Source organism: Camelina sativa, chromosome 4, assembly GCF_000633955.1.
Source record: "Camelina sativa cultivar DH55 chromosome 4, Cs, whole genome shotgun sequence".
In the NCBI taxonomy this organism is placed as follows: domain Eukaryota; kingdom Viridiplantae; phylum Streptophyta; class Magnoliopsida; order Brassicales; family Brassicaceae; genus Camelina; species Camelina sativa.
In genome coordinates, this window is record NC_025688.1 from 15737621 (window position 1) to 15758892 (window position 21272).

Sequence of the window (21272 nt, forward strand, 5' to 3'; positions counted from 1 at the left end):
TTTTTTTTTTTTTTTTTTTTTTTTTTGGCCCAGGGCGCCTTGTTGTTCTTCGATTTGGCTGAGTTCCACGACCGGTTATCTTGATAGATGGTTTGACCTTGCGTGTTTCTCTTTTTCTACCTCGATGTACTTGTTAGCCCGGTGCAGCGCGTCGTCGAGAGTCAGAGGCTCGTATATGATAATATCATCCCTGAAGCGAGACCCATATGCAAGAGCATTTCGGAGAGCGGAGATCGTAGTATCGTCTACAATGGCGAGCTTTGAAACAACCCTCTTGAATCGTTCCATGAACTTTCTGAGCGATTCGTCGTCCTCTTGGTACATCGTCCAGAGATCAGCGTTAGATACCCCTTTTATCATAAAGGTCGAGTGGTGTTGCAGGAAAGCAGCGGTGAGCTCGTAGTAGCTATCTATCGAATTGGCTTCAAGACGAAAAAACCAACTGAGTGCGTCAAGGGCTAAGTTTTCCACAAACATCTAACAGCATCCGGCATCATATTCTTCAGGACTAAAGTGTGCTCGGTTGATTGCAACACTCATCGAAGTTAAGAAAGGTTTTCGGTCGGTTAGCCCGTTGTACGGGATGAACTTGAACTTGTTGATATAACAAACGTGAACACTAGAGATTCTTGTCGTGAAGGGTGAGCGTTGAGCCTTTTCGAGCACCTTCTCCAAGTTGGGAGCAGCGCTTGTTGCTCGATGTATCTTGGCCGAGATGTCCTTTACGATCTCTTCGAGTTTCTGGATTTTTAAATCCTTGTTATCTTTCAGGTCGTCTCGCAAATGGTGGTTCGACAGTGTTGGAGTCGGCTGGCTCCTACTACGCTTGCTATGACGGTGCGTCTGGTCTTGATCGGCGGGCGCCCCGTCCCTGGTGTGGTCGTCGAAAGATCCTTCAATGATGGACGTCAGTCGGCGTCTGTAACTCTCTGAGCGTTCCTCGACTGGCGGTGATAGGGGTGGTAGTGTTTCCAGGTCGGCAGGGTAGCTTGTGTGTCGACGATCGTGCCTTCTTTGCTGGAGTCTGTTAATTTGTTCCTGCAATGCTTCTTGTGTTGCAACGAGTGCGTCGAGCTGCTCAGTTGTTCGTGTGTCCCGACTATTGAGCTTGTCGAGGATAGTCTGCATCATATCGTCAAAGTTGTTCCTCTGTCCAGCAAGCAAGGGAGCTGGGAGCGCGGCACCATCAATGATAGCTGGAGCCACGGTTTGACGATGCTCGTCACGTGCGGCAGGAAGAGGTGGGATTGGCGCATCGAGTACGGTATGCATCGGGTCGTCGAGTCCGCTCCTTTGTGTTGTGGGCAAAGCATTTGGAAGGGCGGCATTGTTGACGACGGTCTGGTCTGTGGTAGGTCCGTGCTCGGCATGCATGGCAGCGAGAGGTTCCAAGGACGCGTCGGGCGCTGGTAGAGAGGTTGTGTTGTTTGGCGCAGCGCCTTCGACTGTGGTTGTCGTGGAAGGTGGAGGTAGGAGAGTGCGTGTTTTTATGTGTCCCCATCGTTGTTCTGAAGGCGATGGTTGTTCGAAAGTGGTGTTGAATTCTTCGTTGGAGTTCCTTGAGTTCGCCATGCCTCGATCTGGAATCTTCGTGGAAACGTTGACCGTCAGTCTTGATCGTCAAAAAGGAGCGCTCTACTCTTGCCCCACGGTGGGCGCCAATTGTTTGTACTAAAGATTGCACAATACTAATAAATAAGATTTTACGGAGAAAGAATTGAGCAAGTCCTTTATTAACGAAATGAGGTCGTCAATTACAAAGAGTGAGAGTTCGTCAGCTTACAGGCAAATTGACGACCAGAAAAATGACTATCTCAAAGATGGAAACGAATTACAAAAGGCAATAAACTCTATTTTCGATGTGAAGTATTGCTCTCTGGGTAATGTCCGAGAATCAGAATGAGGTTGTCAATAAATGTCTTGAGCTATTTATAGGTGAGTATAGAGTTAGGACACTCTAGGGTTTTCGACGTGAATTCCTGAGATTGCCCTCTGCGAAATGTTAGTGATTTTCTCCCAATTATATCGGACCAAAATAAAATTAATCTGTTTTGTTGGGCCAAATGGCATATTGGGCGCAGCCCATATCCAACATTATAGTTGGTGCAGTTTAATGCGTGTGCCCCTAGCTCATTCATACGTGAATAAAAATGTATAATTATCAAAGGGAATAAATCGCCTTTTATTCCAAATATAATAAGTTCTAGTCTTTTTTTTTTTTTTCACATGACGAGTGATCATTTTTTTTTTTGTGACATGTTATTTTAATATAGATTTATATAATTCTCCAAATAAAAATTTAAGGTATTTTTACTTATAATTATAGAACGCATGGTTTTATATTACAAGTTATTTATCTATATTTCAACAAACAAAAAATGTATATTTGTAGCGTATGATGTATTGTTTAATTTTTTATGTTATTATTTAATTCGTGAATAATAAGTATTAATAATAAAATCAGTTTCTTACAACAATTAATAGCACATTAATAATAAAATTAGTATATACTATATGAGTAATATATTTTGTTTTGTAAACAAAATTCAACAGCTACATGTCACCCCCTATAGACTATGTACTTAATTTTCAGTTAATTTCATTGTCATTTACCTAATTACTTATGATATACTCTGGAAATAACTTAAAATGCTTGTTATAACCCAACTAATAATAATGCCAAGACTGATTCCTCTAAAAACAAAAGCTTACTGAATCTATGACACATCAATTATTTTAGTTGACAGAAAGAAAGAAAAAAAAATCATTAATACAATACCAAAATAAAAACACAATTAAATTTTAAATTGAAGTCATGAAATTAGTTGTTGACTCGTAAAAAAGAGAAAGGTGGCTTAAAGTGGCCAAGTAGGCAGGCGCTCTNCAATGACACAAAGTTCAACCTCAGGATCTCAAACATGGACGAAAACAAAAAAAAACTCAAAAAGGGCAAATTTTTAAAATTTTGAAATCAGATAGAAGAAGTTGTTGGTTAAGACCAAAGTGAAGCTGAATTTGATTTTAAATTGAGAAAAGGAACAGAACCGGATCCGAGAATTTCCCATGGCAAGATTCATCACAAGAATAAGGGACTCAAAAAAAAAAAAAAAAAAAAAAAAAAAAAACATAATTCTCATATCTGTCTCCCTCTAGTCAATATTTCCTTTTTTTTATTTTTTTGAATTTAATCTTTTTTTGTTTTCTCTCTCCTTTTTTGTTCTACACAAAACTTATTGCTCCAAAGACTTTGTAGCGAGAAGAAGAAAAAAAAACGCGATTTTTATTTGTTTTCTGGGTTATCTCCGATGTTAGATTTGCAGCCGTCAGATCGGCGTCACGGAGCTCCGAGTTCTAGTGGTGGTGGTGGTGATGAGCTGATCAGAACTTATAAAGGCTGGAAAGGGAATAACGTGAGCTTCTTCTTCTATCTCTTATAATGATTGATTAGAGTTTTTTTCTTTTTGAGTAAGATCTGTATCAGATTTTTGGTGGAGTTGTTGTTAAATACTCGGAAATTGTGGAAAAGTCGTTTTTTTTCTTTCTGGGTTTGTTTCATTCTTCAAAAGTTTGGAGTTTTAAGTTTGACTTCTTCTGTACCCTAATGGTGAGATGTATAAAGCTTTAATTTTTAGGGTTTTTTTTGCTCATTCTTTTTCTTGATTTGGGATTTGACTTTTGGAAGCTCTCAGAGTTTACTTTGCTCATCGTTTGAAACTAGTCTCCATTTTGCTTTTCTCTGACGATTGATTCATCAAGATTTGTGCTTTCATTGAGATGATTAGAGACCCATGGATGCTCAATGTTTTCCTCGTTTTGGTCACCTAATCAGTTCAACTACTTTGTATAGAGATTCTACAGTATAATGTGTCTTCTTAAGCTGATGAGATTTTGTCTGGTTTATGCTGTCAAAGATGCTGTGATCTCATTAGTTACAAGAAGTTGTTTTTAGTGAGTTTAAGTTGTGAAATGTGAATTTAACTGTTTTGGTTATGTATGTAACTAATTTTTTCCCCAATGTTTTACTGATCTTTGTTTTGTTCTTTTTTTCCTACAGGTGTTCTTCCTTGGAGGAAGGCTTGTGTTTGGACCTGATGCTCGATCTATTCTAATCACCATCTTCTTGATTACAGCTCCTGTTATTGTATTCTGTGTATTTGTTGGCAGAAAATTTATTGATGACTTCCCTCACCATAGAGGAGTATCCATATTAGCTGTCGCTGTTGGTCTGATCGTATTAGTGAGTTCCTCTTTCTCATGATTACGATTCTGCATTTACATATCTCTGCTGTATAATGATAATAAAGTTTGGTATTTTACTTCTCCACAGGATCTAATATTTCTTCTTGTAACCTCGGCGAGAGACCCAGGAATAATACCACGTAATCTGTATCCTCCTGAACCAGAGGTTAATGAAGGCAATGGAGAACCGCGTCTTGCTCATACTCCTCAGAGTCGGTTGCCTCGGACAAAGGATTTGATTGTAAATGGAATTACTGTGAAGATCAAATACTGTGACACATGCATGCTTTACAGACCGCCCCGTGCTTCTCATTGCTCGATATGCAACAACTGCGTTGACAAGTTTGATCACCACTGTCCTTGGCTTGGTCAGTGCATTGGATTGGTAATGGTTTTTATTTTGCCTCAACTAGATTCTTGCTTGTTCCCTCTTTTGTCATCCGTATCTAGGATTTCTAAATTGCATTTGCCTAGGCGATTCAAGAGTAACTAACAGTAATTTGGGGTATTTGATTGCAGAGAAACTATAGGTTCTACTTCATGTTTGTGCTGTGCTCAACTCTTCTCTGCATTTATGTCCATGCGTTTTGCTGGATCTACGTCGTACGCATAATGAATAGTGAAAACATAAACATTTGGAAATCTTTTCTCAAGACTCCTGCTTCCATCGCGCTAATAATCTACACTTTCATCTGTGTCTGGTTTGTTGGTGGGCTTACTTGTTTCCACTTGTACCTAATGAGTACCAATCAGGTAAAAATACTTGCTCTCTTAAAGCTCCATGTTTCATTATGCCCTCAAACTGTTGGATAAATTTAGCTGCTTGTTAACTGGTTCTCTGTTGTTTGATTGTGATTTGGCAGTCAACTTACGAAAACTTCAGGTATCGGTATGATAGACACGAGAACCCCTTCAACAAAGGAATAATAGGGAATTTCATGGAAGTGTTCTGCACAAATGTTGCCATATCTCAGAACAGTTTCAGAGCAAAGGTTTCAAAGGAGCCAGCAATCCCACCAAGGACAGTAAACGGAGGGATGTCAAGCCCGAGCTTACAGAAAGTTTCCAACGACATAGAGATGGGAAGAAAACCAGTGTGGCACGAGACAGTAGAAGAAGAGCTCGGTGACATGGACAAGGACATGGAAACAGCGGTTACATCACGGGATTTGAGCAGAATGCTTCCACCAGAAGAGTCTGAAGGACGAGGTATTATGCATTCGAGAGAGTCCAGCAGAGGACGAGGGATTATGCATTCGAGAGAGTCTAGTAGAGGAAGAAGAGGAGGGAGTTGGGAATTGTCAAGCCGTATTAACGAAGATTTAAGAACCAGGGATGAGAAAAGAGCTGGTGAAGACAGCTCAGAGTCTTCAGACAATGATGCTTCCAGGGATTTACATGTTGAGATATTCGATACAGCAGCAGCAAGTAGAGGCAGAACCGGAACTGGTATAGGGCGGTTATAGTCTACGGTGTAAGCCAATTTACAAGATTGTGAACAAAAAAAGTAAGAAGAGATCAAGGAAACAAAAAGATTGTCATTCAAGTTTGTTTGGTTATTACCTCATTGTAACGTGTTTTGTGTAAAGTATATGTTAAAAAAAAAGGATAAAAAGCCTTTTAATTGCTGGTAATGAAACAACTGAAATATTTTATTTTACTAGTAGTACCATCAAAAGAGTAGCAATGTTACAAAAGCTCCAAATACCAAAATAAAAACACATAAACAAGACAGACATAGAGACTAGAGTTCCCTATGGTTGGTTGCTTGGGATATAGAGTCATCCTGCAAAAAAGTAGAAAAAAATATTGTTAATTTCACAGAGGCAGGAATTAAATTTACAGAGCAAAATTACCAATATAAATTCTGACATTGACGTACCTTATTTTTTACTTGAGAGAGAATTCATCTGAGATAAGTTTCTCATCTTCTTCGTAGACTTGAAGGTTCTTGGACTTCATAAGAAACTCTAAAGCCTCTTCATCAAACTCAACCAAGTACGCCATCTTCACAAGCTCTGATAACCGTCCGATCAGATCCTCTCTCTCCCACATCACTCCCTTAGCAATAACATCGGCAAAACAGGTGGCGTACTCCAAAACCTTTCGTTTTCCACAAGCTTTCTCCAACTTCTCTGCATAAACCACTCCTTTCTCTCTCTCCCACCTTATCATCCTCTTAGCCTTTGCAATCAGCTTCTCTCCCTTGGACGGGAGATTCAGAGTATACTCCGTCGTTATTGCCTCCAAAGTTTCTTTGACGTCGATGTCAACAAGGCACTGTATCATTCTTGAACGCTCCTCAGCTTCTACTTTGAGAGATGGATCAGAGAGGAATCCAAGAATCAGCTTCACAAGCCCTGGTCCGATCAGATTACTCTTTGACTCGTTAACCTCTTGCTGCTCGATTTTGACACCGGATAGCTCAGCTTCTGTGACCGTGACACATTTGGAGAAGTCTTTGACACCGATTTGTCTGTAAAGCTCAACAAGCTTGGTTCGGGACAATGCAGGGATGCTTGGAGTTGGATACCAGACAAAAACAGGAGAGTTGATGAACAGATCTTTCAAGAGCAAGTCATCAGCTATGAACACGTCGCTTATGTTAGCCAACATAACTCCTTCATCGCTGTTGCAGTCCAATGCATGTACAGGTAAACGCGTAAAGGATTCAGAGAGGAGCTTCTCAGCTCTACGTGTGTTGTGTCTCACAACAAAACTCCAAAACGCACAACACTCATCATTTGACAACATCTCCTTCGTTCTCTCCCAATCTTTCCACAAACCACAGTAATCTTCAATAGACGGGTTGGTTCTCACTCCAAACACAGACGAGAAGAAGGCTAAGAGCTCATGATCCTTGTAATGGTTTTCAAGAACATTAAGTCTTGAACCAAACAGCTTACCCTTGTCATAGAGAACGCAGCTAGAAACATCTGCCCATTTCTCATCGCTCGGTAACCAAATCCGGCCTAGAGACGCATCTTTCTTAGGTTCCCATTTAGCTTCGTTGAGAAATCCGTATATCCGAGTAATACTATCAGTTTCAGAATGAGCATAGATGTGACTAGCAAGCAACTCGCAAGCTTTAGCTGAAGTATGACCAACTCCTATCTGGATAAGCTCTTCTCTGAACGATTTAAGCTCTGAGCCATAATACTCTTCGTCGATGAAAGGACCATCACACGGCTCTAACTTCCAGCTGCTATCAAACAAGAGACACTCACTGGGACTGCGGTAACCAACATGTGTCTTCAACCATTTGCCAGAAACTTTATCAAGAAAATCTTCAAGGAGCTTATAGTTTCTGTCTTCAATCAAGAAGGTGAAGCACTTGAAAAGTGACAGTGCGCTTGCAGGAGTGATGCGAGATGGATCAGGGAGACTTAGGGACCTAACCACATGGCTCATGCCTTTTCTCAGCTCAACTGTAACATCCAAGCTTTGTAACTCTTTCTTGTAATCGTAGATACTCTTGCCATACCAGTTGGAGCTGTCATCAATAAAGGGAAGATTCGCTATGAGGCGGAGCGGTTCCCAGTCAGCATCAAAGAGAATACAATCTGTTGGTGCTCGGAAATCGCCGAGTTTGGTCTGCAGCCATTTCAACTTTTTGAAGCTATCCACAAGTTCTACAGGAAACTTGTGAAAACTTCCCATCAGCTGCCTGTAGCAAGATAAAAGAGACGAAGAGGTGCATTGGGTTAACCTAGAGGAGGTAGCTTTCTCTTTGAAAGTGTGCACAAACTCTTTCACAACATCTTCAAGCTGAACCTTAACACCAATCTGTTTCAGTTCTTCTTTGTAAGAAAATACTCTGCTTCCATAGAAACCATCGTCGATCAAAGGGAAGCAATCAAAAACAGAAACAAGACAACTCCTCTCTGGATCAGGTATGAAACACTCAGCAGGGGATTTATAGTCATTCTTCTTTGTCTTGAAGCATTGAGAATTCTTCAGGGCGTTGATCAGCCTATGAGGACTGAGATGACGCATGCAGTCAAGTACTAGGAGCATTGCATCAGGTGTCAAATACATCAGCTTTGAAGTATTCAAGTGAGAAACGATGAGGCTGTGATTACCAGGAAACTTAACTACAACGCCAAGCAACTCAAGCTCTTCCTTGTAGCCACTGAGGCTAACTTCACCATAGAAACCTCTGTCAATGAATGGGATATCGCTGATCAGTGATGCAGCTTTCCAGTCTTGGCTGAACAAAACAGCACCATCTGGAGATCTGTAACCAGAACTTGTCTTCAGCCATTGACCATCTTTGACTGCAGCGATGAAATCAGCTGGCGGGAGGCGCTTCTCTCTCAAGTACTTAATAAACTTCAGAATAGAGAACACGTTTTCGCTTGACAGTGTTGAAGTCTCAGCTAAACTCATTAGGTGATTGCCAACAAATGCACAGGCTTCACTAAAGTCAAACATAACACCAGCAGTTTTCAGCTCATCTTTGTAGTTCTCAATCTCTTTCCCATAGTAGCTTCGATCAACCAGCGGGATATCAACTAGAATAGATCCGTTCTGCAGAATACTTCCCCATGATGAAGTATGGTAAAACGACTGAGAAGGTGGACGGTAATCAGAGAAACCATTCATTGTTGTTCTCAACCAGCTTCCTCCTCTAACAGAATCCAAAAAGTTGGAACGAAGAGCATGTCTATTACGCTTGATCCACTCCAACAGCAACAAAACATTCTCCTTTTTAAGAGCTCCTGACAACGCAGGTATAGCAGCATTTGGAGGTTCTATGTCAGGGATATCTCCAGCCTTAACATAAGATTTCAAGAACTCGAGAAGGTCTCTCTTGTTAGACCGCAGACCAGCAAACCTGTCAGATGACAAATACTCTTCCGACAGTTCTATGTATCCATTCTGTCTCCATGGATTGGAGCCAACTAAGCTAACCCATTTACCAGAGCTAGCAGGGACAAGAACCCCATTCCTGCTTGTGTTGACATTACCATAGTTGTCCACAAGCGGCATATCTTTGCAGCATTTACCCGCTTCTTCTTCTGATAAAAGATCCTTTGAGAGTGAGTGATGAAGGAAGTGTGCATATGCAACCACAAGCCTTTTGTCTCCATTAAGATTCTCCCGGAGACGTTTTTCATAGTCAGAGACACTAAGATTGGCGACCTTAATCTTCTCTTTGAGCCAGTTGTGTATCGTTTCCTTCTTGGAGCAGGCTTTGAACGCTGTCCGCGTTGTCTGTGGCATGAAAACAAAGTTGTACATGCATTTTAGCTCATCGTTCCAGTCAAGTAGCCATGCCTGGTTCTTCTCTGTGGACAAGCAAAGAGTCCGAGGATTGAACTCTACCAAACTGCTAAGAGAACTCACTCCCTTTTGAACAACATACTTAATAAGTGGAACTTTCACCATGTTTGTACTCTGAAACCTAGACTGCCAGTTCTCAGCGATGAAGAGTAGAACCTCCACATACGTACCTTCTGACACACTTGTCACGAGGTCACAGCCCTGAATGCATTTTACATACCACTCGTTGCTGACTTGCTTCAAACCCAAGAACTCCAGAACGTTATCATAAACTGTTCTATCAAACGAGGAATCAAGAATGTATATCCCATGTGATGATATATTCTGTAAGCTCGCACCTTCTTCTCTCGCTTTCTCCAAGATGTCCCAAAAAGCAGGAATGAGCCGACCAACTTCGCACGGCCTGTGGAAAAACTTCTGTCCCAAATGTGATATGCTTGGCACAATTTCCTTTGCAGAAATCTTTGCCTTGATAGAGTCTCTGACAACATTCAGCTGTGTGTAAGTAGACTGCTCAACAGGCAAGAACCTAAAAGTAGGCACCAAGCTAGAGACAGGAGCCTCAGTCTTCTTCACCAAGGAAGTGAATGCATCCACAAAAGCTGTACAGACACAGCTGAGAATCCCTTGGTTCCATATATCATCCAGTAGGATAGTTTCTCTAGACGATGCGAGGATGAAATCTGCTTGAATGATAAATGGGAAGTTTGTTACCATCTCGGTGGGAAGAAACGCATAGATACCAGGAGAGCTGTTTCCTCGACCAAGACGCTCTCCGAATGGAAATGCCAAAGTGATAACCCAAACATCGACCTCACTTCTCCTGTCCACACGGTTCTCATGTTTAACTGGAAACTTTTGCCTCCACATGTAGTAAGAGCATTCTTGTTCAGAGTTTCTCCCTTTTTCAGAAGCTGAGAGGTGTATCGTGTATGACTCCGCATCAATGCTCTTCGTCGTGACAAAGTTAGTCTCACTTACAATCCCTATTGAGTTGACAGTGCTGAGCCTAGGATCTTGGCAGTATTCTCTGATAGACAAGCGCTTGATTTTTGACAAAAACAGCAACACCTCAGGATGAACATTGGAAAGCTGTTCTTTCACCGGCTTGACTTTGTCACTCTTCAAAGGCAAGATAATGGTTGTTGTCGGGAGAGCAGAACCCGAACCATACATCCTTTGTATATCAACAAGAGAAGGATGCTGCTCAACCCACTCAGGAACAATGTAGCCAAGGCTGCAGTGGCTGCAAGGTGCCTCATTAAAGCGAATCTGATAGCCATTGCTGAAAATATGTGGCTGTGAGGTGATAAGAAACACACTCTTGAAACCAATTCCTGCCAAGATTGAAACAGAACACACAAGTAAGAAACAACAAGGGTCTTTGAAATTTGAGTTTGTCTAGAGGTCCATATAATAAGAAGGCAAAAGACATACCTTTCTCTCCAATATAACCACGCTTCCGGTTTCCTTTCTTTGTAGACCTACCAACACTACAAATGGACTCAATGTTCTTCTCAGAGAAACCATTTTCATTGTTAAAGATAAGGAGAGTTGCTGGAGCTCCTGTGGCTGTGATATCCTCAGATGTTATCACAAATTCAAGAGATGGATCCACACCTTGCGGATACTCATTATCCTCAGCATTCTGAAAAACCAAACAAAAGTATAAATGCAAATCATTAGCAAAAAATCAAGAAACTTCTGTTTCAAGCACAATATACTTCAAATCAAGAGAAATACATATCTGGTACTACTAACGAACACATCAAAGCCATTTCTATCGGTTCCCTTCGTTTTTTTTTTGTACGTTAAGAGTAGTGCATAAATGATTCTATTGTCTACATAAAAACCATAGGTAACAACAACATATGAAAACGATTGAAACAGTAAACCAAATAAAATGGAAACGAATTGGATCCGTTTAGTTCCGGTTCTGGTACAATAGTGCGGGGAAAAAAAAGATTAGAGAAACAGAGAAATTAAAATTAGTGAGTGAACGTACTTGGATGAGTTCCATGAGGAAGTGAACATCTTTAGCGTAGAGCTCAGCGGAGAGATTCTTAACAGCTTGATGAAGATCCTCCGTCAACGGGTTATCAGCTCCGCCGATAGAAAACTTAGTCTTCCGGATTCGATCAATGTGTTGCTTAGCCGATTCCGCCATTGTTTCGCTTCTTCCAGGTTTGCTTTTGGTTTCTCTCTGCAAATGTGAGAAGAAAGAAGAAACTAAAAGTGAGAGGGATTATTTAAAGAGAGAGTGTCAAGGAAAACTTCATAGGGAAGGTAAACAGAACTTGGGAATTAAGGAGTTGCGTTATAACTAGATGATGTGACACTCTCTCTCTCTCTCTTTTTTGTACAGGGAAATACCAAAAGACTATAATTTTATTGGCTAACCAAAAGACACATATTGTACTACTCTGTTTTTAATTTTCAAGAATAAGCTATGCAACTTGGTAAATCTAAGTATCTTTCAATTTTTTTTCTTTCTTTTCTTTTTCAAAGTGTGAAACATTTTCATTGATTGAATTCATAAGGAGACATTACAATATGAATTGACATAACCAGTCAACTGCTTCCTTTTATTTTTCTGTGTATCCAATTAAATCTTGTGGGGTTCTAATATGATCTTTCCTACTAGCTTACCTTATTTAAAAAAAAAAAAAGATGGTTAGCTATTGGTAAATATGGCAAGTATACTATTGTATACTCAACTATACAAAGCATATGTATTACATGGCCACATCCATTAACTATATGACGTTATACGGTCAACATCATATACATATAATTCAGTACACTGGTCAACTAACTCCGGTGAAGACTGACGTTGACTCCGGTGAAGACTGACGTTGACTCCGGTGAAGACTGACGTTGACTCCGGCGTTGACCAACACTTAAAAAAAGAAGTCTAAATTTAAAAAAAAATATTACAGTAAATTATTTATGGGTTTTCATGATTAAAAGAAATTTTCTATTCAATATCCAAATATTTCTTTTATATCTCTAATATATTCATTCTTATAATTAATTACTTTTTATTTTTCAAGCTAAAGTAAATAGTTAAATAAAAATCATCTATAATTATTTTCAAGATAAAAAAATCATTTATAATAATCTTCAAGATAGAAAATCATTATNTAAAAAAAATTTATAATTATTTTCAAGATATATATATATATATAAATATCTCATAATCAGATTATTTAATTACTACAAAATCAATAAAATCAAATTCAACTACTTTCATTAGAAACTAATATGCAAAATATTGAATATATGACTCTTTACTCTAAATTTTGCATGGTAAATGTTATAAAAAAATTTATACACTCTTTACTTTAAAATTTACATACTCAAAATAACATATAAACAACAAAAAATTAACAATATTTACTTTTAACATATGAACATTTTCATTTTTACCCTCTTTTACATAATTACAATATGTTAAATTAATTTTTAGAAATTTTTTTTAAGGTTTGGGTTCTCTATATTACATTTAGGATATATTTAGGAAATAGATTCAAAATATCTTTAGATATTGAATTAACATATAAACAACAAAAACAAAAATTCACAATATTTACTTTTAACATATGAACATTTTCATTTTTACCCTTTTTTACACAATTACAATATGTTAAATTAATTTTTAGAAATTTTTTTAAGGTTTGGGTTCTCTATTTTACATTTAAGATATATTTAGGAAATATATAAAAAATATTTAGATATTGAATAGAACATTTTTTAATTTATAAAAACCATAAATGATTTAATATAATAATTTCTTATTTTTAATTTTTAATTTTAGAAAATTTTTTTGGTCAACACCGGAGTCAACACTGGTCTTCACCGGAATTAATCAATCAGTGTACCAGATTGTATGTCTATGGTGTTGAACACATGACGTCATGTAGTTCATGCATGTGACCATGTAATACATATACTTCGTGTAGTTAAATATACAATAATATAGTTGGTATGTGTGACCATGTATTCACATATACTTCATGTAGTTAGTCATCTTTTTTCCAAAAAAAACACACAAAAGAAAAACATAGTTATGTTTTATGGGTCAAATAAAATTTTGACAAATTAAAATACATACATGGATGATTAATATATTTGTGACTGAATGGTTCAAAATATATGAAACAAAATCATTTAAAATATGAATGCCATTTATATAATGCATGTGAAATATGATCAAACCATTATCAGTCACACAAAAAAATAAAAAAGAACTCGCATGTACCTTATGCGAGTAAAACACGCACAATCGATTTGACCGGGAATTAACAACAGATTCAAGAAAACCTATTTCTTTACTGATGGGTAGAAGAAACTCAAAGATTACTAGAAAGTTCTAACAAGCTTGAATAGCCAACTAGATTTTTTCTACACAAATATCGAGCCTACAGGTTCCCTAGTTTGGTATTTATACTGAGAGGGTGTTGGCGTGCGGATATGACTCATTTCCTTATTCCTTAGGAAAATAATCTTTTATCTTTCAATATTTTTTTCGAGTACGTCTATTAATAAGCTAGCCGTACCGAGCTGCTCGAGCTTTTGCTTAGATTTATTTCTAATTTAAACCGGGTTAATACTAGATGTCCTATATCATTCTCCTAAAATGTGTTTTTTTTTTTTTTTTCGAGCATCATATGTATCGTTCATTGTGATCGACTTACATTTAAGTACAAATGTAAGTCGATCGGTATACAAACTAACCTTTCTTTTACGAGTTGAAGTACTGCAAGATTGGTGAGAACGTTGGTCAACTTCATCTTCTTCCATTTCAAGATCCAGAATGATTATTTCCTTTCGTTTCTCTTTGTTTTCTTCCAATGATTTTCTCATGGACTGTTGAATCTTGGAAGAAACTTTTGGGCATGCACTTCTACTTCCTTCTAATCCAGCCAAGTGATGTTTCATTCTATTTATTTCACTTCCAACATATTGTTTACCACAAAAGTCACAAGCTGTAACTTTTCTCCCTCTTGAATCAATAGTTTCACTGGCATAGTTCCACGCCGGATCTTGTTTCTGATGACGAGTGGAGCGTTGGGAAGATTTCTCTTGCTTTACATTGCTTGATGATACCTTTTTCCGATCATTCTTCTCCATGATGAGTATATCACTACAAAAAAAATAACATGGTTGCACCATTAAAAATTAGTATATTTACCAATAAAAATGTTAAAAAAAAAAAGAGCATATGCAATCGACATGTACATCAGTACATCCAACATTATGATCCATAGAGTCAAGAAATGAAGAAGATGACAATATATATTGTAGTGAATACAAAGACATGATTATTAAAACCATAAAACAAAACAAAAAAAGACATGATTAAAATCTTAGTGGTTGTGGAATGGAAAAAACGAAGCGAAGATCGGATTATACCTTAAAGCTTGACTCTGCCTTGAAAGAGAGAGAGAAGTGGGTACCAAGGTTCCGTCTTCCGTGCAAACATACACAACCACTTAGACCAGAGATTCGACTTGGTGCATACTTATAACTCTGCCTTAGACTCCTCCTGATTTTGAGAGTTAAGAGAGTCATCGCTGAACTAATACAGATAAACTCACAATCAATTGTAAACACCTTAAAATTCAATATCGGAATCTCTCGATGTTCAGAAAACACAGAGGATTACCTCGTCGGCTCTCAAGCTGAGAGAAACCCAACGATTACAAGAACAAATGTAGAGAGAGTTTACAAAATGATCTATGATGATTAAAATTGAGAAAATGAGCTAACAAATTGTTTTTATGCTTCTTGAAGATTCTCTAACGGCCTCTCCCTTCCAACCGTCCACGTGTTATTCGATTATTTCCTCCTGAACTCGCACGTACAACCTCGCACGTGTGGCTTGCAATGTTAAACTGTATCATGAACCCGACAGTTCCAGAGAATATTTTAACTAATCCTCTAAATTTTAAGAAACCCTAAATCAACTTCATATCTTCCTAATTCTTTTTTATTTTTTCCCCTTAAATGTTTACGATATCGAGATATACGAATATCGTGGTTAATTACTTAATTATATAAAGTTTCATCTCCAAATATTTACTCCTCACAAAAATTGCCGTAATCGAATATCATCAATGCATCATAATGTGGCATTTCCCGTTTAAAGAAGTAAGTGAAATTAAATTATCAAAAGAGGGAACCGTTTTTTTTTATTAAGTTCTCACCACGAGTCCGGTTTAGTGAGTATACTACACAATACATTTGCTCAATAACAATTAGAAATCCGGATTTGAAATAGCGGTTTATAAAGTNAATCCAGCCAAGTGATGTTTCATTCTATTTATTTCACTTCCAACATATTGTTTACCACAAAAGTCACAAGCTGTAACTTTTCTCCCTCTTGAATCAATAGTTTCACTGGCATAGTTCCACGCCGGATCTTGTTTCTGATGACGAGTGGAGCGTTGGGAAGATTTCTCTTGCTTTACATTGCTTGATGATACCTTTTTCCGATCATTCTTCTCCATGATGAGTATATCACTACAAAAAAAATAACATGGTTGCACCATTAAAAATTAGTATATTTACCAATAAAAATGTTAAAAAAAAAAAGAGCATATGCAATCGACATGTACATCAGTACATCCAACATTATGATCCATAGAGTCAAGAAATGAAGAAGATGACAATATATATTGTAGTGAATACAAAGACATGATTATTAAAACCATAAAACAAAACAAAAAAAGACATGATTAAAATCTTAGTGGTTGTGGAATGGAAAAAACGAAGCGAAGATCGGATTATACCTTAAAGCTTGACTCTGCCTTGAAAGAGAGAGAGAAGTGGGTACCAAGGTTCCGTCTTCCGTGCAAACATACACAACCACTTAGACCAGAGATTCGACTTGGTGCATACTTATAACTCTGCCTTAGACTCCTCCTGATTTTGAGAGTTAAGAGAGTCATCGCTGAACTAATACAGATAAACTCACAATCAATTGTAAACACCTTAAAATTCAATATCGGAATCTCTCGATGTTCAGAAAACACAGAGGATTACCTCGTCGGCTCTCAAGCTGAGAGAAACCCAACGATTACAAGAACAAATGTAGAGAGAGTTTACAAAATGATCTATGATGATTAAAATTGAGAAAATGAGCTAACAAATTGTTTTTATGCTTCTTGAAGATTCTCTAACGGCCTCTCCCTTCCAACCGTCCACGTGTTATTCGATTATTTCCTCCTGAACTCGCACGTACAACCTCGCACGTGTGGCTTGCAATGTTAAACTGTATCAAATCTCCCCCCATTGCAGAGCCTTGTCCACAAGGGTCTTCAAGTTACAAACTCAGGGAACTTTTTGTTTAAGTCAAACAAAAATTCCCATGTCGCCTCCTCGACTGACTCGTTGACCCATTTCACCAACACCTTGGTAGCAGCCCTGCCCTGCCTGTTAACCATTTTCCTCTCCAATATCTGTTCCGGTTCCTTCTCAAACACATCTGGTAAAACAGTAGGAAGACTCGTTGCAGTCGGCACATTACCAACCAATTCCTTCAACTGAGAAACATGAAAAACAGGGTGTATCTTAGTGCCCACAAGGAGGTCCAACTTGTAAGCAGTTTCACCACAACGATCCACAATCTTGTAAGGACCGTAATACTTAGGAGCAAGCTTCTGATTAACTCGCATAACCACTGAATTTTGACGGTACGGCTGGAGCTTTAAGTACACAAAGTCACCAATATCAAACTCACGCTCCGTACGATGCTTGTCTGCCAACTGTTTCATTCGATGCTGAGCTCGCATGAGATGGAACTTCAAAAGTTTCAACATGTTCTCCCTTTCCTGCAAGGAACGAGCAACCACAGCTACCTTCGATTCACCTGGTAAATACGGAAGATGAACCGGAGGGAGCTGACCATAAACAGCTTCATAAGGCGTCATTCGTGTAGATGTATAATAGTTAGTGTTGTACCAGTACTCAGCCAAAGCCAACCATTTGCACCACATATGCGGCTGAGCATGGCACATACAACACAAGTATGTCTCTAAACAGCGATTGACCACCTCCGTTTGACCATCACTCTGAGGATGATATGCAGTTGACATCCTCAATTCCACACCCTGCAGAACAAAGAACTCCTTCCAGAACTCGCTAGTAAAGACTGAGTCTCGATCACTAACAATTGAGTTAGGGCAGCCATGGTGCTTGAAGACATTGTCAAGATAAGCTTGAGCCACCGTCAAAGCACTATATGGGTGAGACAACGCAATGAAATGAGCCGCTTTACTGAGTCTGTCCACCACCACCATAATAACAGACTGATTTGCGGACACAGGAAGTCCTTCAATAAAATCCATCGACACATCACTCCACAAAGCATCAGGAATTGGCAAGGGTTGCAAGAGACCAGGAGAAGCTGCATTGTCGCTTTTGCACTGTTGACACACTTGACAACTCCTGATATAAGCCTGAATGTCATTGATCATTCCCTTCCAATATAACACACCACGAACTCGTTGGTAAGTAACATCACGACCCGAATGGCCTCCAACACCAGAGCAGTGAAGCCACNCCACAGCTACCTTCGATTCACCTGGTAAATACGGAAGATGAACCGGAGGGAGCTGACCATAAACAGCTTCATAAGGCGTCATTCGTGTAGATGTATAATAGTTAGTGTTGTACCAGTACTCAGCCAAAGCCAACCATTTGCACCACATATGCGGCTGAGCATGGCACATACAACACAAGTATGTCTCTAAACAGCGATTGACCACCTCCGTTTGACCATCACTCTGAGGATGATATGCAGTTGACATCCTCAATTCCACACCCTGCAGAACAAAGAACTCCTTCCAGAACTCGCTAGTAAAGACTGAGTCTCGATCACTAACAATTGAGTTAGGGCAGCCATGGTGCTTGAAGACATTGTCAAGATAAGCTTGAGCCACCGTCAAAGCACTATATGGGTGAGACAACGCAATGAAATGAGCCGCTTTACTGAGTCTGTCCACCACCACCATAATAACAGACTGATTTGCGGACACAGGAAGTCCTTCAATAAAATCCATCGACACATCACTCCACAAAGCATCAGGAATTGGCAAGGGTTGCAAGAGACCAGGAGAAGCTGCATTGTCGCTTTTGCACTGTTGACACACTTGACAACTCCTGATATAAGCCTGAATGTCATTGATCATTCCCTTCCAATAAAACACACCACGAACTCGTTGGTAAGTAACATCACGACCCGAATGGCCTCCAACACCAGAGCAGTGAAGCCACTGCAAGATTGTTTCGCGAATCTTCGTGTCGTTAGGAACCACTACTTTACTCTTCCTGCGCAAAACATTCTGCATCCAAGAATAATGTTTCTTACCATTAGGCTTAGCCTCCAGAAGCTTAATTATGCCTAGAATTTCTCCATCGTTCGCATAAGCAGCCTGAATTTCCTTCATCAAATCACACTCAACAACCGTCATTGCCATGTGCAAAACCTCAGACCCTTCTACTCGAGATAAAGCATCAGCCCCCAGATTCTCCTTCCCTTGCTTATACTGAATCTCATAATCGAACTCAAGCAGTTTTGGCAGCCATTGCTGCTGAATAGGAGTGTTAAGACGCTGCTCCAACAAGTATTTTAAGCTCCGCTGATCAGTTTTGATAACAAAATGGGCATGTAACAGATAGTGACGCCACTTTTGCACCGCGAAAATCACTGCTAACAACTCTTTTTCATAGATTGAGAGGTGAAGTTGTTTTCCCTTGAGTTGTCTACTGATATATGATATCGGGTGACCCTCCTGCATCAAAACTGCACCGATCCCATAACCACAAGCATCTGTTTCTACCACAAAAAGCTTATCGAATAAAGGTAACACCAACACTGGTGCCCGACATAAAGCCATTTTAAGACCTTCAAAAGCNTGCAAGATTGTTTCGCGAATCTTCGTGTCGTTAGGAACCACTACTTTACTCTTCCTGCGCAAAACATTCTGCATCCAAGAATAATGTTTCTTACCATTAGGCTTAGCCTCCAGAAGCTTAATTATGCCTAGAATTTCTCCATCGTTCGCATAAGCAGCCTGAATTTCCTTCATCAAATCACACTCAACAACCGTCATTGCCATGTGCAAAACCTCAGACCCTTCTACTCGAGATAAAGCATCAGCCCCCAGATTCTCCTTCCCTTGCTTATACTGAATCTCATAATCGAACTCAAGCAGTTTTGGCAGCCATTGCTGCTGAATAGGAGTGTTAAGACGCTGCTCCAACAAGTATTTTAAGCTCCGCTGATCAGTTTTGATAACAAAATGGGCATGTAACAGATAGTGACGCCACTTTTGCACCGCGAAAATCACTGCTAACAACTCTTTTTCATAGATTGAGAGGTGAAGTTGTTTTCCCTTGAGTTGTCTACTGATATATGATATCGGGTGACCCTCCTGCATCAAAACTGCACCGATCCCATAACCACAAGCATCTGTTTCTACCACAAAAAGCTTATCGAATAAAGGTAACACCAACACTGGTGCCCGACATAAAGCCATTTTAAGACCTTCAAAAGCTTCCTGTGCTTCCTCATTCCAAACAAAAGAATCAGTCTTCGTTAAAGCATGTAAAGGTCTTGCTATAACCCCAAAATTCTTCACAAACCTGCGATAATACCCTGCTAAGCCCAAAAACCCGCGTAATTGTTTGATACTATCCGGTCTAGGCCACTCTGCAACCGCTTGAATCTTGGCAGGGTCTGTAGCTACCCCTTCTCCACTGATAAAGTGTCCCAAATACTCAACCTTATCTTCTGCAAATGCACACTTACTCCTTTTGGCAAACAAGCTCTCTGATCGCATCACATCAAACACCTTGCGAAGATGCTCTGCATGTTCAGCAAGATTCCTGCTATAGATGAGAATATCATCAAAGAAAACCAAGACAAACTTCCTCAAGAATTCCTTAAACACTAAGTTTATCAAACTTTGAAAGGTGGCAGGTGCATTTGTCAGTCCAAAAGGCATGACCAAATACTCATAATGCCCCCCATGTGTTTTAAAAGCTGTTTTAGGAATATCTTCTACCTGCATCCGCACTTGATGATATCCCGCCCGAAGGTCAATCTTAGAAAAGACCTTAGAACCACCAAGCTCATCCAATAAGTCTTCGATCAAGGGAATTGGAAATCTATCCTTCACGGTCACTCCATTCAACTCTCGGTAATCCATACACAACCTCCAACTACCATCTTTCTTCTTAACTAAGACCACAGGGGATGCAAATGGACTAGAGCTAGGCTGAATAGTCCCACCAGTAAGCATATCCTCTACAATCTTGTTTATCTCATTTTTTTGATGAATTGAATACCTGTAAAGTCTCTGATTCACTGGATTTGCACCCTCCACCAACTGAATCTGATGGTCATGATTCTTTCGAAATGGTGGTAACTCCTTTGGCTCTGCAAATACATCTGGATAGTCTTTCTCAAGTTCTTCTATCTCCAAGCATGAATTCGCATCACTGCTTATAGCACTCAACGATGCATTCGCATTCCCAACCTCAGCATTCACTGTCGATACACAAATCATAGACACCTGCATCTGGTCTTCCTCCATCTTCTTAAGCTTCTTAGCTTTAACATCCCTAACAGAACCATTTTGAATTCCATGCAACATAATCTTCCTGTTTTGCCACATAAAGCTCATTTCTAACAACTTGAATTCCCATGTGATTGGACCCAAAGTCGACAACCATTGAAT

General features: G+C 39.2%; 2 protein-coding genes across 2 annotated transcripts; one reads left to right on the forward strand and one right to left on the reverse strand.

Moving 5' to 3' along the window:
* LOC104780696 (probable protein S-acyltransferase 5) lies at positions 3306-5899 on the forward strand. The gene is made up of 5 exons (XM_010505216.2): positions 3306-3410; positions 4055-4237; positions 4328-4624; positions 4759-4992; positions 5103-5899. Exons 1-5 carry the CDS (start codon positions 3306-3308, stop codon positions 5703-5705), a joined length of 1422 nt encoding a protein of 473 aa, XP_010503518.1. The 3' UTR covers positions 5706-5899.
* LOC104780695 lies at positions 5874-11787 on the reverse strand. Its single transcript, XM_010505215.2, has 4 exons — positions 11531-11787; positions 10963-11173; positions 6122-10862; positions 5874-6025 (listed from the first exon to the last, which is right to left on the reverse strand). The coding sequence occupies exons 1-3, from the start codon at positions 11690-11692 to the stop codon at positions 6130-6132; spliced, it is 5106 nt and encodes a 1701-aa protein (XP_010503517.1). The 5' UTR covers positions 11693-11787; the 3' UTR covers positions 5874-6025; positions 6122-6129.

Coding starts and splice junctions, on each gene's coding strand:
- LOC104780696 (XM_010505216.2), top strand. CDS start 3,306: ATGTTAGATTTGCAGCCGTCAGATCGGCGTCACGGAGCTCCGAGTTCT. Junction 4,625..4,758: donor TTGGTCAGTGCATTGGATTG/GTAATGGTTTTT, acceptor ATTTGATTGCAG/AGAAACTATAGGTTCTACTT. Junction 4,993..5,102: donor ACCTAATGAGTACCAATCAG/GTAAAAATACTT, acceptor GTGATTTGGCAG/TCAACTTACGAAAACTTCAG.
- LOC104780695 (XM_010505215.2), bottom strand. CDS start 11,692: ATGGCGGAATCGGCTAAGCAACACATTGATCGAATCCGGAAGACTAAG. Junction 11,174..11,530: donor TCCTCATGGAACTCATCCAA/GTACGTTCACTC, acceptor TTGGTTTTTCAG/AATGCTGAGGATAATGAGTA. Junction 10,863..10,962: donor TGGTTATATTGGAGAGAAAG/GTATGTCTTTTG, acceptor CAATCTTGGCAG/GAATTGGTTTCAAGAGTGTG.